Source organism: Wolffia australiana, chromosome 17, assembly GCF_029677425.1.
Source record: "Wolffia australiana isolate 7733 chromosome 17, ASM2967742v1".
NCBI classification, from domain to species: domain Eukaryota; kingdom Viridiplantae; phylum Streptophyta; class Magnoliopsida; order Alismatales; family Araceae; genus Wolffia; species Wolffia australiana.
In genome coordinates this window covers 2,496,234-2,512,523 of record NC_135851.1, presented here as the reverse complement: position 1 = coordinate 2,512,523, position 16,290 = coordinate 2,496,234, and the positions used below count along the sequence as shown (strand labels likewise).

General features: G+C 48.8%; 1 protein-coding gene across 1 annotated transcript; it reads left to right on the top strand.

The window, feature by feature from the left end:
* The first annotated feature begins 3,531 nt into the window (after positions 1-3,531).
* Positions 3,532-15,956, top strand: ATKRS-1 (lysyl-tRNA synthetase 1). The gene is made up of 16 exons (XM_078589199.1): positions 3,532-3,692; positions 3,806-3,881; positions 4,657-4,725; positions 4,800-4,965; positions 5,182-5,275; positions 6,095-6,180; positions 6,684-6,802; positions 6,884-6,949; positions 7,740-7,865; positions 7,958-8,240; positions 8,309-8,405; positions 14,464-14,620; positions 14,711-14,854; positions 14,928-14,996; positions 15,480-15,623; positions 15,740-15,956. The coding sequence occupies exons 1-16, from the start codon at positions 3,619-3,621 to the stop codon at positions 15,809-15,811; spliced, it is 1,842 nt and encodes a 613-aa protein (XP_078445325.1). The 5' UTR covers positions 3,532-3,618; the 3' UTR covers positions 15,812-15,956.
* Positions 15,957-16,290: the final 334 nt, after the last annotated feature.

The following is a 16,290-nucleotide window of genomic DNA, read 5'->3' as shown; positions in this document are numbered from 1 at the left end:
TTTCTCCTCTTCTTCTTCTTTCTTCTCTTCTTCTCCACGACCTGACCCTTCTTTCTCAAAGTGCAATTCTTCAAAAATTAGGTCAAAGGTAAGGGAAGCACCCACCTCTTCCCCTTATATATGGGTGAAGATGGCCCTTCCTTAAGTCCAATAACACAAAAGAAAAGGAGAGAAAATAAGCAAGAAAAATAGGAAACGGGCTTGTCAGGCCCAACATAAAAAAAAGGGGGGGAAAGGGTTCCTCCTATGGGCCCTTCCCCCGCTACACGACAATACGAATAAAGGGAAAAACTATAAGATAAAGTAACTGACTGTAACGGTGTGCTCCGGTGGTCGGCGTCCGCGTCATGCCGAGTAACGGAATGCGGGATCCCGTGTTGCTGCGGCGGCTCGTCGTGGTGGCTGGACTCGTCTTGGTGGCGAGCTGGGTAGTGCCGGCTCCTCGGGTGCTGAGTCGGGGAAGTCCTGCTGCTCCTCTGCTGCTGGCTCGATGACGACCGGTGGTGACGCGCCATCACTAACCCTAAACCCTAAACCCTACTTAAAGATCGCCAGTCCCCCCCTTTCTCTCTGATAGGGGAGGAGCCAGGGGACGAGAGAGAGAGAAAATATTATCATTATATTGTTAAAAAATTCATCAGGAATCCCAAATATTTGTGAACGGTTCTTACTGTTAGCAAGCTGTTCGTAAACCCGTTTGGATTGAATTTTTTCCATTCGTGTTTGTTTTCGTTTGTGTTTGTTCGCATGTTCTCGAATGAACAAAAATTTTTTATCCATCCCTAGGCCATTTTGAGCTGCACGCGGCTCAGATTTCTATAATCGACCCGCCCCGCCCAGTGCACATAGAGCTCAGAACTGTCTAAATTAACTCACTGGCACAAATTTTCACGCCTAACCCTAAACCCTAAACCCTACTTTGAGATCGCCGATCCCCCCCTTTCTCTCTGATATGGGAGGAACCAGGGGACGAGAGTGAGAGAGAGAAAATATTACTATTATATTGTAAAAAAATTCCTCGAGAATCCCAGATGTTCGTGAACCATTTGTCTATTAGCTAGCCATTCGCCAACCCGTTTGGATTGGATTTTTTCCATTCATGTTCGTGTTCATTCGTGCTTTTTTGCACGTTTTGAGCGGTACGAGGCTCAGAGAGGTGATGCTGGACGGTGTCGGGGTGTCGTCCAGTCGTCACCGAGCGTGTTGACTCGGTGTGGAAGTGGGGCCCGTATCGGATTACGGCCGGGGCATTGTCGGATAGTGATCCTGAGCAGTTAAGAACTATGATGAAATGCGTGAGCGTCTAGTTGTAGTGCGTGCAAGCGCCGACTAACATGGGAATCCGACTTCCGAGAGATCGATAGAGTCGTCCAGTGGTGGCGAATGGGCCTTCCGAGCTGCATCCAAGGGGTCGAGGACGGTACGGCGCCGAACGGGTAAGGTCCCCGTGGGATGGTGCTCACATGGGACGGGCAAGCGCGACTCGTACCGAACAAGTAAGACACTCAAGATGTATGGTTCACTCGTCAAGTTCCGCTCACCTACGTCTAACCCGGGCGCGGTGGAGGCAATAGAAAGTGCACTGAAAAAGATAAGAGATGAGGGCGGGGCTACGTACTGTTTGTCGCGTTTGGAGATTGTCGTCTCCATATCGGGTGTTTTCTGTGGCGGCGTCATGGTGACGAGGAGCAGTGGTAGGCGGACAACGGTGTCGAGCGGGCGGGAGGCGACATCGGTGGTCGATAGGCTTCGGCGCGCGCTCGCGTGCGGAGGCGTCACAGGCGGTTAAGCGGCGGACACAACAAGGGACCGAGTGCCGAGGGCGGTGCGGACGGGGTGCGTGGAGGCGCGGGACGTCGACCGCGGTGGCGGCGGGTGGCACAGGTGGCCCGGGCGTACGTGGGCGATGAGGCGAGAGGCAGCTGCGGGCGACAGCTGGCAACTCAGGCGGCCTAGGCGTGCGTGGGACAGGAGGCATGAGTGCGGGGCAGCGAGTGGTGGCTGGCGGCGGCTGGCAACTCAAACAACCCGGGCGAGCGCAGGCGAGGAGGCACGAGCGCAGGGCGACGAGAGGCGGCCACTCACCGTGGCTAGCAGCTCTGGTGGCCTGGCCAAGCGCGGGCGACGACGCGCCTGGATGGCGTGGTAGGCCGGCGGCTCAGCACGGTAGCGGAGGGCTGGTGGCTCGACGATGGCAGCAGGGGCGGTCCTTCTTCTTCCTTTCCCTCCTCCTCCCTCTCCTTCTTCCTCTTCCTCCCTCCTTCTTCCTTCTTCCTCTTGGAACGGGACCCTTTCCTTCTCGATGGAATTTTCTTTCAAAAAAACAAAAGGGTGGTTTCTTAGGGCATCCATCATTCCCTTTTATAGGGGAACATGGATGACCCCTTACAACAAAGTCCAAACAAACAAAACAAAAAAGACAAACAAGAAGGGGGAGGTGAGGGGGCGTTGGGCGCACACACTCGTGGAAGCGTACTTGGACGTGAACCAATGTAGAAGATCTAGACGATGATCCCAGGACAATATGAGGAGAAACACCAAGGCATAGTTGTTAGCCTCGTCACGTCCCTGCGTCGTCACTGTCAAGAGAGCACCAACTCCAAGAGCGAGAGAGAGAGGAAGGGGAAGAGATTTCTAGTTCAAAAGAACTTTCAAGAAACTCTACTCAACTCAAAGGGAGAAAAGAGGAATACATCAAGGGATGTTGGGTTGAAGAAAACAAGGGAAATGGGAGGCCTTTTATAGGCACAACACAAGGCCTAAATGCCCCCTAAAAACTAGGCACGGTCCTAGAAAGTAGGTGCAATCCTATTTTCAAGGATAAGCTAGGTCATCCTATTTTCTAGGATGTTCCAAGTCAACCCCGACAATCCTGAAACTTAGGGCTGGGGGGTTTGACATTTCCAACTGGGGGAAAGACGAGTGTTCATCCCCTTAGGATGGATCTTCCCTCGCTAGACATGACAGCAACGGGGGTCAAAACAACGAACGACAACTAAGAACCAAAACGATGAACAAAAAAACGAAGATAATGTGCCCGTTACCCGGAGTACTTGAATCCGGGCGTGCGTGCCGTCACCTTGGCTTGCCAGGCGGCCTGAACGCATACTAGTGGTGATGTCGATGGCGATGGTGACGTCTCCGAAGACGTTTCCGGGGTTTCGGGTTGTGCTGCGCCATCAAGCGGTCTAAATTAGCGCTCAGAGCTCAGAGCGGTCTAAATTAGCTCACTAACACAAATTTTCTCGCCAAACCCTAAACCCTAAACCCTACTTCGAGATCGTGCTGAGCCGTGCGTCAATCCCTACTTTGGGATTCAAAGTTTTCCCGCCAAAATTTCCTTGCCCCTTGATCCAAATCAAACGACAGGTCAACGCAATCGTTGACTTTGGTCGCCCTTCGAAATTTAGCCGTCGGTTCTTAGAGCGTGGCATCCATCGGTCCGTTGATTCGTTAGGGTTTTGGGTGGGGTACGTGGCGTAATATTATAGCTCCTGGCGGTTACTTGTTCTCTCTTATTGCTACTAGTCAAATACTCTTCTCTGTTCATCTTCGCCTCGGCTAGGGTTTTGTGTTGTTCAGCAGGAGGTTGATTTTCAGTTCAAATTGTGTTCGTTGATGGAGGAGGATAAGCTGGATTTGGCAGATAAAGTTGCCGCTGTCTCTGTTTCTGGAGAGACGATTAGCAAGAAGTAAGCTTCTTGGATGGATGATTTTGTTGTTTTTTTCAGTATTTTTCTTAATTGTGCGCGGAATATATTTTTCTTCTCTGTTGTGAGATTTTTTTTCTCGGTTTTGCGAGCAGTGCGCTGAAGAAGGAGGCGAAGAAGAAGAAGCTCGAGGAGGAGAGGCTGCGGAAGGAAGAGGAGAAAAAGTCTAAGGTCGTCAACTTTTTTGATTGGTGTTTGAGGTCGTTGGAAAAGTCAAGGCTTAGAAATTTGATGCTTAGATTCAGATTGACGTTCTTCTTTTAGTATTTGTGGTAGTTCAGATCAATTGCGGGGTTGGATTAGCTGAAATCTTATGTTGGTTTTCTCTGTCTCGTCTTTGCCATCAAAATTTTTAACTGATGTTTGTGTTCTTTGGAGAAGTTTTACACTTTAAACGTGATGTGAATATTCAATTTGACCGTCACTATGATTATTTGGGTGGCACTTTGGATCAATTGCGAGAATGGAACGACAGGATTGTATGTTATTCTCTGGCACTTCTTCGCCGTCATTTTTTTTAATTGATGCGTGAGTTCTTTGGAGAAGTCGAACACTTCTAACTTGATGTGGCTATTCATCTTGACCGTCTCCTCGATTTTTTTTGGTACTTTGGATCAATTGAGAGGATGGAACGACAGAATCGTATGTCGTTGTTCTCTGTCACTTCTTCGGGGTCAATTTTTTTAATTGATGCTTGAATTCTTTGGAGAAGTCTAACACTTAAAACCTGATGTGGGCATTCAATTTGATCCTCCCCATGATTTTTTGGAGATAATTTTGAACATTTGCGTGGTTAGAATTACAGAAATCATAAGTCGTTGTTCTCTGTTATTTTTTTGCTGTCAATTTTATTAATTGATGCTTGAGTTCATTGGAGAAGTGGAGATGATAGTACTTTGGATCATTTGCCTGTTTGGAATGGCACTAATGGCGTGTTATTAGACAGGCGGCCGCGAAGCCAAAGGAGCAAGTGCCGAAGCCGTCGGCGGGGGATGACGAGGATGTTGATCCGACGGCATGTTCTATCTACTTTCCTTATTTACTTCTATAAAAGGCAAATCTTCACCCTTGAATTTATCTTAAGTGCAGCAATACTTTGAGAACAGACTCAAAACCCTTGCTTCTCTCAAGTCATCTGGCGTGAACCCGTACCCACACAAATTTGATGTCAAGATATCCATTTCAGAATACATTGATAAGTACCAGAGTCTTGCCGATGGGGAACATCTGAAAGATGTCGAAGTCAAGCTTGCTGGTACTTACTGGCTTACTTATCCATTGTGTTCTTTCACCGGAAAAAACTTATCAATCGTGTTCACTGTTTCCTGGGCTAGATACTGAGGGCCTGTGTTTTTTCATTAATCGCTTGTTTCAACCGATCGACTGTATTCCTTCACATTCGATTTACAGTAATGTTTCTTGAAAGGATACTGTTACAGTAATGTTTCTTGTCTCCTAATATTAAATCCAGGGAGAATAATGAACAAGCGGTCCTCCTCATTGAAGCTGTTCTTCTATGATCTTTATGGTGGTGGAGTTAAAGTGCAAGTAATGGCTGACGCAAGGTTAGAAATTTTCTTTGAATAAATATTCTCCGTGAATATACACTTGTTATTTTTGGAAAGTTATAATGTTTGGTGGATTAGGCAGTATTTCCTCGTTAGTGTATAATCAAAGTCGCTCTTCTCGACTTTGGCACAAGTTGTACATTTTAGGGCGCCTTGGGATGATTGAAACATGGATGACTGGTTCATATCGTCTACATTTCCCTAGGCTGATTCGAGACTATATTCAGAATCTCTGTCTGCCTATTTATGGTTTATTCTACTCACTGGTAGGGATGGCCACGGGGTTCAAAGCAAAATATTGTCTCAAGTGAGTGGGAATTCAAACCTCACATTGCCCAAATATGCGCCCGCAAAAGTTCTGTTGATGCTATGCAGAGCCTTACCCAGAGGCCTTTATTTATGATATTTAAATTTATTTATAGCTATAATTGATATCATTGCATTGCGGCCAACAATAACTGTGTCAGAGTTGGGGAGATCAGAATCCTGCTCCTCAGAATGAAATTGCAATCGCCTGCCTCCTTGCTATCTCGACCAATTTATTAAAATTCTCCCTTAGTAGGGCGATGAGCGGTTCAGTTTGCATTAGGGCTGGTCGATATGCAGTTTGGTTTGAATAAGGTCTGGTTGATGGACGCTATGAATGATTGATCTGAACCTGGCCAACTGGCTTAATCCCTACCCGCTGGTATAAAATTTTTTGCTATCATTCTGGTAGCTTCATCGTGTGAAATGCTGCTTCAATTCTTTGTTTTTTCTTTGTGATCTTTGGTCCAAGTATTGTGCATGAATTTATGCTCTCTTTTCATCTGGCAGAGACTCTGATCTTGATGAAGCTGAATTTTCAAGACATCATTCAGGGGTAAAGCGTGGTGACATCGTTGGCATATGTGGATACCCAGGTTCGTTATGTCTGAAAGATTTTCATGGGCACGTCTGTCAATGTGTTTTGATGTATCTTGTTCCGATATGATTTGGTTGTCGTCTGAAGGTGTTGTGGCCGGTGGGCTAACGTTATTAAAAAGTATGAGCTACTTCTTGGATGGCGAAAGTTTCCTTGAAGGAGTTGTTTGTTTCCATCTGTAGCGAGTCTAATGTCCCTTAACCTTTTTTCTTTTTCAATTTCCATATTTGATTATTGTTGCAAAGATTGCAATAACCTCTCTTGAGTTGAAAAAAGGCATTCTTATTTCTCATCATATTCTGCTCTCTTGAAGAATACAAGGACCTTGCTTTTCTTCGTGCTCAACAATGCATTGCTTTTTTGTTTGACTTATTATCTTCATGATTCTTTTTTCGTTTTTTTTCAGTTCTCTGGACTGAAAGGGCAGATCTTTCTACTACTTACTGTGTTGTTAATCAAAGTATTCAAAGTAATCTGTTAGTCACTGACATCATTCTACAGGAAAGAGCAAACGAGGAGAGCTCAGCATTTTTCCTAAGTCATTTGTCGTCCTCTCACCTTGTCTCCACATGATGCCAAGGCAGAAGGCAGCTAGTGCGGCAGAGAGTGCTTCTTCCAAGGTTTATTAACGATAATGCCCTTTCTTCTTTTTATATGGGTTTACACTCTATACTTACTTCACATCCTGATATTCATTCCAGAGTAAAGAGACTGTTTGGACTCCAGGAATGGTTCGGAATCCTGATGCGTATGTCCTCAAGGATCAGGTAGAACGATATCTTCATTTGAAAGAATACCATAAAATTGAATTTACACAGGCTGCTGAAACTTGGACAAAAGTAATTTATGTACACAATTTAATTATCAATCTTGTTGACAAGTTGTATAATCAAATCTCTGATTCAACTTGGAAGTTAGCTATTTTTCTTCATTTCTCGTTGCGCATGGTCTTTGATACAAAACAGTGTATCAGAGTCCAACAACAATCTTGATTAAATCTTGAATTGCAAATCCTCTAGGGTGTGACCAATAATAGAATCCTAAAAATGACAGCGAAAACTATGAATGTCATTCGAACAGAAGAAGAAAAACGATAAGAAGATAGATGGAGAAGGATCTCCCTCCAGGTCGATCTTCTCCCCTCTGGCCGTTGACGCCCGCTGCTCTGGCCTCTGGTCTCTACGACTGTCCCAATCTTTAAAAACAACTTCGCTCCTGTTTTCCTGCTCAGCTTGCACCTTTAAACGATCTTTCACGTGTGGGCCCCACATCTGTCTCTAACTAACTTTCACTGTCTTTGGGTTCTCTCTGATACTTTTGTGTGAAGAATGTATCAATCTTTAAGCGTTCTTGCTCAATTCTAGACACTGGAAAATGCATTTTCTAATCTTTGAAATATTGTCCCAGATGGTAGTTTTTTCGCTATATATTTGCAATATCTATCTGAACTTTGATGCTTCCTTGGTCTATTTTTCTGGAAAAAGTAATTGAAAGTTTCTTCTTTTCCTTTGCTTTATATTTTTGGTGTCATGATGGTTGATTTTATATGTTTTTCAGGAAACTCGCTACCGTCAGAGATACTTGGATCTGATGCTGAACAATGAAGTAAGGCAAGTATTCAAGACTCGTTCTAGAATAATTTCCTACATAAGAAGATTCTTGGACAATCTCGACTTCCTGGAGGTTAGAATCATGTTCTGTGACAACACCATTTCAACGTTAAGAGTGACTTTTTATCAACTTCCCTAAAAGGTTCATATCTTTATACCATACAGGTGGAAACTCCGATGATGAACATGATTGCCGGGGGTGCAGCCGCCAGGCCTTTTGTAACACATCATAATGAATTAAATATGAGGCTGTTTATGCGCATTGCCCCAGAGCTTTATTTGAAGGAACTTGTCGTTGGTGGGTTGGAACGTGTATACGAAATCGGAAAGCAGTTCCGGAACGAGGGCATAGATCTGACTCATAACCCTGAATTCACCACTTGCGAGTTTTACATGGCATTTGCTGATTATAATGACCTGATGGAAATGACTGAGAACATGGTATCCGGTAAGTACGTTTGTTGGTTTCTTTTGAATCATATTCTGTGCATGGCTAAAACTTTTGATTTTAAACAGGAATGGTCAAGGAGTTGACTGGTGGGTACAAAGTCAAATACCATGCCAATGGAGTTGACAATGATCATATTGAAATAGATTTCACCCCACCTTTCAGGTACCTGATCTTTCATAGTTCAGTTTCCTGTTTGACATCAACAGTGACAATTACTATGACATTAGTTGTTGTGCATGTCAATTGTACTGATCTCGTGGAAGGAGAAGTGACAAGAGATTTAAACAGCCTCTCTTACAACGATTAATTTAATGGCTAGTTTTACTAGCTGTTACTTACCCGATCTGTCATTTTGAACAGATCGGGTAATAATGGGCTTGTTGGCCCAATTCAACATAGACTTATTTTGGGTCTGTAAATACCAGGCTTTATCATAGACTTATATCTCTCATTTCTCAACCTCCATCGACCCTTCTTCTCCTCCAAACCCTCTAGGGTTTGTCATGGTATCAGAGCCCTAGGGCTCCTGATCTTCCCTCTCCTCCCTAGGGTTTGACATCACCCTTTAGGGTTTGAGATCCCCTTGATCTCACCCTCCCTCCCTCCTTCCTCATTTCTAGGGTTTCTCCTTTGAAACCCTAGAAAGGCTGTTCTCTGCAGCCTTCTTGGTTTGATCTCTAGGGTTTGATCTCACGTTCTCACCTGAGGACTTCCGCGCAGAAGCCGCGCAGCAGCCAGCCGCGCGACCAGCCAGCCGCGCGACCAGCCAGCCGCGCGACCAGCCGCCGCGCACAGCCAGCCGCCGCGCGACCAGCCAGCAGCGCACAGCAGCAAGCCGCGCAGCAGCCAGCCGCCCGCGCGACCAGCCAACCGCACAGCAGCAAGCGCGCGCAGCCCGGCTCAGCCGCGCAGCCAGCGCGCCGCCCGCCAGCGCAGTTAGCCGCACAGCCAGCCGCGCAGCCCGCAGCGCAGTCAGCCGCGCAGCCAGCCGCGCAGCCAGCGCGCAGCCAGCCGGCAGCCGCACAGCCAGCCGCACAGCCAGCCGCAGCCAGCCGCACAGCCAGTCGCGCAGCCAGCGCGCAGTCAGCGCGCAGCCAGCCTCACAGCCAGCCGCGCAGCCAGCGCAGCAAGCCGCAGCCAGTTAGTTGCTGTGAAGGTCCTCGCACTCCGCCCGTCCGCTGCAGCGCGCGCCCCCCAGTTTTTTTTCTTGAGGAAACCATGCCTTACACAGAGACCGACTTTGCGGAGAAGCCGCTCTCCTACAAGATCACTCATCCGTTGCCTCTGGTCCCGGAATCAACTCTTCTCCGCAGCCCGAATCTTCTGCAGTGGTCTCGCTTCATCGAGACCACCCTCAAATCCCGTCAACTGTACAAGCACTGCACCGAGGATCCCTTGACCGCCGATCACCCTCACTATGCGGCTTGGGACGCCGAGGAGCAGTTCATTCTTGGGTGGCTGTCCACGTTCACATTGGCCCCCGATTTCCGCGACCGCTTTCCCCATCAGAAAACGGTCAAAGGGTTTTGGGACCAAGCCACGAAATTTTGCAGGCGGGAGAATGATTGGTGGCGCATCTACGCCCTCGCTGCTCAAGCTTCCAACCTGAAACAGGGCTCTCTGTCGATCTCCGATTATGCTCTCCCACACAAGAAGGCGTGGGATGAAGTGGACCACTACCTGCCCACGGACGACCCCAAGTGCAAGACCTATCAGAACATGCTTATCCTGCGCATCATGGGGTTTCTCAACGGCCTAAACCGGGAATATGAGGCCATTCGTTGTCGGGCCCTGCACAACAAAGATGGCCCTCCGGATCTCGAGACGTTGGTTCAGGAGCTCCAGGAGGAAGAGAGTCATCTCCTTCTCCATGGGACTCCCACCTCCGACCCGGCTGTGTTTTCTGCTCTTCTGGCAGCACCTGCTGCCGCTGCTGGGCAGTCCTCGGCCCTCTTACCGACTCCGGCAGCCGCTGCCGCCTGCAAAAACACCCGTCTGCACCTATTGCGGGAAGCCGGGCCACTGGACGAACAAGTGCACTAAACGTCTCAACGACTGGCGAAAGAAGAAAGAGGCGGACAGCAAGGCCATGTTGGCCCACTCTGAATCTTCCCCGGCCCCGAGCACGTCTACCACGGCTCTGGACAGCATCCAAGCCGAGCTTGCCCGGCTCCGTGATCAGGTGGCAGCCATGCAGCCTTCTTCGACTGCCTACTTCGGCACATTTGGTGCGTCTTCCTCCCCTGCCGACACTTGGTATTGCGGCCATACGGCGTTTCAGTCGCCGGTCGTATCGGACACGACTTGGGTGCTTGACTCGGGGGCCACTGAGCACATGACCCCCCTCAACACTCGGTTCGTCTCCTACGTCCGGCATAGTGGTGCACGTACTGTTCTCACGGCCGGGGGTGGACGACTACGTGTGGCTGGAATCGGGGCAGTCTATGTGGACGGCCTTGGTGTGGTCCGCAACGTCCTCCACGTTCCCGACCTGCGGGCTGTACTTCTGTCACCACAACGCCTTGTTGATGCCGTCCAGTGCTCATTTCATCTCCAACCTGACGGCATGTTTCTGTCTGACAAGGTCGGCCGGACTACACGGATTAGGCGGGAGAACGGGCTGCTGTTGCTGGATGATGGGGGAGGGTCGCGGTGCGTCGCGGTGCTCCGGACACGACGGGGCGAGCAGCGGTGGGGACGACTCCTGATGACGCACCAGCGGCTGGGCCACCCGCCTTTTGCGACTCTTCAGCGTCTTTCCCCTGAATTATGTTCTGGCTTGGACCTTAAGACCTTGGTGTGTGACGCTTGTCAGTTGGCGAAGCATCGCCGTTCTTCCTTCACTCCGTCCTCGGCTCACACATCTGTCCCGCTGTTCTGGGTGCATAGCGACGTGTAGGGACCTGCCCCGAAACCTAGCTTGAAAGGTCATTGGTACTTCCTTCTACTTGTGGACGAGGCAACTCGCTATGCGTGGGTCTACCTCCTCACCGCGAAGTCGGAAGTTGCGCAGAATGTCCGTCATTTTTGTGCGATGGTGGCGACGCAGTTTGGTCGGGGTATCCAGCGGTTTCGCTCAGATAATGCCCGCGACTTCTTCAACAACGACCTCGACGCCTTCTTCGCCGACCGGGGGATCCTCCACGAATCTTCATGCCCTGCCACCCCGGAGCAGAACGGACTAGCCGAACGCCGCATCGGCTATGTCACCTCGACGGCCCGGACGCTCCTTATCGACGCCAAGGCCCCGTGGCCGTATTGGGGCGATGCCGTCCTGACGAGCACCCATCTCGTCAATCGCATTCCCACCCAGCTGTTGGCGTTCTCTAGCCCCCTAGACCGGATGAGCGCGGCCTTCCCCGACACGTGCCTGCGGACGAGTCTCTTGTCACGGATATTCGGCTGCACGGCATATGTCCACGACACGTCTCCGGGCCGGACAAAGCTTGACGCTCGTGCTGTTCGGTGCGTCTTCGTTGGGTACTCCTCTCTTCAGAAGGGGTATCGGTGCTACCATCCGCCGTCTCGGCGATACTTCATCTCGGCAAATGTCACCTTTGCCGAGCTTGAACCCTATTTTGGGGACCACTCTTCCTCATCCCGCCTCCCGTTGGATGAGGCTCCCTCGGCTCCCCACTTGGGGCCCGTTCCTTTCTTGGAGCCCACCGCTCCCGCATCTTCTTCCTCCTTCCATGATCCCTCTCCCTTTGATTCTTCTCCGTCGGTGACCCCCGAGGGGCCTTTTGGACGTGCTGTCCTCCCCATCTTCGCTTCCCGCAATCCGGCATGCTCCTCCTCTTCCTCCTTCCTCCGATCAGTCCCCTCTCGAGTCATCCTCCTCGCTTCCCGTTGCGCCTCCTCCCCTTGATGACCCTTTCCTTCCCTCCCATGACGAGTCTTCTTCCCCTGCTCCGTCATCTGATTCTCCCGTGGAGGTTTCTCGTCCTCCCCCCGAGGACTCCCCCTCCCCCCCTGCTTCCGCTCATCTTCCGTTGGCCGAGCCATCCTCCACCTCTCGACGATGACGACCAGTTGGGATGGCCCATTGCCCTCCGGAAAGGGGTTCGTCAGTGCACTCAGACGCCCCGTTATCCTCTTTCGCATTTTCTTTCCTTCGACCGGCTGAGTACTCCCTACCGGGTGTTTCTTGCTCGCATCGAGTCGGATCCCATCCCTCGCCGCTTAGCCGATGCTATCGCTTCTCCTCATTGGAAAGCGGCGATGGACGAGGAGATGCAGTCTCTACTCCGAAACCGCACTTGGAACATCGTCCCCCTCCCTCTTGGCAAGCGGGCGGTGGATTGCAAGTGGGTCCACACCAAGAAGCATCATGCGGATGGCACCCTTGAGCGCTACAAGTCTCGACTTGTGGCTCGCGGGTTCACCTAGTCTTACGGAGTGGACTACTTCGAGACGTTCTCACCTGTGGCGAAGATGGAGACCGTTCGCCTCCTCCTGGCCCTCGCGGCTCACTTCCGGTGGGCTATCCGACAGTTCGACGTCAAGAACACCTTCTTGCATGGCGACTTGACGGAGGAGGTGTACATGCAGCAGCCGCCGGGTTACTCTCTCGGCCCCCCTGGCCACGTCTGCCGACTGCGGAAGCCCCTTTATGGACTAAAGCAGTCTCCGCGCATGTGGTTCGGCCGGTTCTCCGCTGTTCTGAAAGCCGAAGGGTACACTCAGAGCAACGGAGATGCCACTTTGTTCTTCCGCCACCGTCTGACCGGGATCTCCATCCTTGCTGTGTACGTCGACGACATCCTCATCACGGGATCAGATGCTGCTGAAGCCGTTCGTCTTAGCACCGCCCTGGCCAAGGAATTTGAGATCAAGGCCCTTGGCCTTCTCCGATATTTCCTCGGCCTTGAGGTGGCGTACTCCTCACGGGGCCTCTTTGTTTCACAGCAGAAGTACGCCGTCGACTTGCTGACTTTGACAGGAATGACCGGGTGTGCGCCAGTGAGCACTCCTATCGACCCCAACGTCAAGTTGGGCAAGGGCGAGGACTCTCCTTTGACGAAAGCTCACCGCTATCAGCAGTTGGTGGGCAAACTCCTCTACCTGACTCACACTCGGCCCGACATTGCATTCGCGGTCAACCTGCTCAGTCAGTTCATGCACTCACCGAGGGAGATCCACAGTCAAGCCGCCCACCGGGTACTTTCGTATCTCAAGGGCTGCCGGGCAAGGACTCCTCTTCCCTCATAGCTCGGACAAGACGGTGAAGGTGTACACCGATGCCGATTTTGCTGGCTCCGTTGTGGATTGTCGGTCTACCACGGGTACTGCACGCGTTCGTTCTTGGCAGCCTCGTCAGCTGGAAAAGTAGCAAGCAGGACAAGGTGTCCCGCTCCAATGCCGAGGCCGAATTTCGTGCTCTTGCTGATGGGGCAGCCGAGGGACAGTGGATCCACAACATCCTCGCCGATCTTCACGTGACGTATGTGGGACCAATCCACTTCTTCTGTGACAACAAATCCACTATCGCCTTGGCCAAGAACCCCGGACAGCAAGGGCGCATCAAGCACATGGAGCGCAACCGCTATTTCTTCAAGGAACGTATGGACGAGGGCCTCTTCGACCTCGAATACGTCTCCTCTGCTGACCAGGCAGCGGATGTCCTCACCAAGGGACTGTCCCGGCCGCTGCTTCAACGTGCTGTATCCAAGCTCAATATGGACGACATCCATACTTCGCTTGCGGGGGGGTGTTAGTTAAGTGCTTATCCTCCTATTGGGCCCTATTCTATAAGCCCTTTAGGAGCTCTTATTTCCTCTCTCTCATAGGGTATAAATACCCTAATGTAAGCCACTTACTTCCTTATGTCAATCCATTCTCTCATTTCTCAACCTCCATCGACCCTTCTTCTCCTCCAAACCCTCTAGGGTTTGTCATATATATATCTTCAACAGTGCATTATAATCATCATTGGCATCTGGTTTGCAAATGCTGTCATCATCATCACCACAGTTATCCAATAGTTGAAGACGAAGTGTCATCTTCATTTTCATGGTCATCAGTTTTTTTATCTTAAGTGCCTGTAATCATGCTGTCGTCATCATCTCTTATATCATCATCCGTTCATCGTTCGATGATGATCGCCATGTTTTGAACTCACAACCGGAAGTTTAAGCATGCCGACCTCATTCTTGATGATTTATTTCAATCCTAAGTGAGGACTTAATTTAAAAGTTATCCCTTCGTCTTGCGAATGTAGGAGGATAGACATGATTGAAGGGCTGGAAACTCTGGCGAATCTTCAGATACCTAAAGATATAGCAAGCGAAGCTGCGAACAAGTACTTGATTGAAGCTTGTGCTAGGTTTGATGTGAAATGCCCTCCACCACAGACCACGGCCCGATTACTCGATAAGGTGTTAAATCTATTCTTCAATGTTATTTCAAGATCAGTATGTTTATGAATTGATTAAACCAATATCCTTTTATTTGATGTCCGGCACCAGCTTGTAGGACATTTTCTGGAGGAAACTTGTGTAAATCCAACATTCATCATCAATCATCCAGAGATAATGAGTCCTCTAGCCAAGTGGCATAGATCTAAGCCAGGACTTACCGAACGGTTTGAACTCTTTGTCAACAAACATGAGGTAAATTTTTTCGAAATTCGGTCGAAATTTATGCAGCCCATCTTGAAATTATCGTTGATGATGGCTTTTTCAGGTGTGCAATGCATACACGGAGTTGAATGATCCTGTCGTCCAGCGGGAGCGTTTTGCCGAGCAGCTCAAGGCATGATGAACTAATTTAATTGCTCCATAGTTATCTTGCGACCTAATTAGTTCTAGCATTTTCTGAATGATTGCTGAAGGCTACGGATACCTTCATCGGACGTTTAAAATCAAATATTTCTTTTGTTTCCTTGTCATAATTATATCTTTCGAATATTTTAAAAATTGGCATTCATATTTGTTTCATAGAAAACCAATATGAATTCCAATTCGCTGCTGATTTCTTAAATCTTTATATTTTGGAAGTCAAATTTTCATTCCTTGGTCATCTTCTTCAAAGAATTGAACTTTTTTTCTCCAAAACCTCTAAAAATCCAAAACATACTTTCTTCGAATATTTGATTTTATTTTAATCATTTTTATGAGACGAAATAACTTTTCTTAATATTTGTGTGCCTTTCGTTTTCATTGTATTATTCAACTTTTATCCTAGTTTCCTAAATCCTCAATTTTATCTGAAATTTATAAATTTGATGGAATTCAGGATCGGCAATCAGGCGATGATGAAGCCATGGCGCTAGACGAAACATTCTGCACAGCCCTGGAATATGGACTGCCACCAACCGGTGGCTGGGGACTCGGCATAGACCGCCTAGCCATGCTCTTCACCGATTCCCAGAATATCAAGGTTTTCCCCTCATTTTAATTTTTTTTTGAAGAAATTTTCCCTCATTTTAAATAATTCCCCATTATGTTCAAGAGATCAAAAAAATATTCATTTTTTCTCTTCTCATTGACTTGCAGGAAGTTCTTCTGTTCCCGGCAATGAAACCCCAGGACGAGCCCTCTGCCAAGGCCAAGGAAGCAGCCGCCTGAACAACACCTGGTCAATGATTTATTTAAATTACCATTCTGTCCTTTAATTTATATTTTCTCCGAGGAAAATGTATTCGAAGAGGAAACACAACCCCCATTTTTGTTAAGTTCTTTGAGGTGAAAGAATGGAAGGCTCATTTTCCCATCTTTTTCGATAGATCACTGCTTATTTGCAGGCCCATGATTTACAGCGTAGCCAGGAACTGGTCTATTCGAAGGGGGTCCCTGTTTCAATGTGAGGGCCAGGGTCGCCGAAGCCTGGTAATTTAATTAACGTGATGAACATGCCAATATATTTCCCTTTTTGTTTTTCTGTAAAACCATGCCACTCTACGAAGTAAGTTACTATCGTCTCGTCCCGGACAATGGTGGTAAGGTTATGACAAATCCCTGGACAAGTATGGGCTTGTCCTGAGCTGGCTTATTGTCTGTCCTGGACTATAACACATTCTAAACCTGACTATTGGACCGGTCTTGGG

Bases quoted from the DNA above. Each gene is read 5' to 3' on its own strand.
- ATKRS-1 (XM_078589199.1), top strand. From the start codon at position 3,619: ATGGAGGAGGATAAGCTGGATTTGGCAGATAAAGTTGCCGCTGTCTCT. The intron at 3,882-4,656 runs GTCGTCAACTTT...GTTATTAGACAG, and splicing joins AAGAGGAGAAAAAGTCTAAG to GCGGCCGCGAAGCCAAAGGA. The intron at 14,997-15,479 runs GCATGATGAACT...GATGGAATTCAG, and splicing joins GTTTTGCCGAGCAGCTCAAG to GATCGGCAATCAGGCGATGA.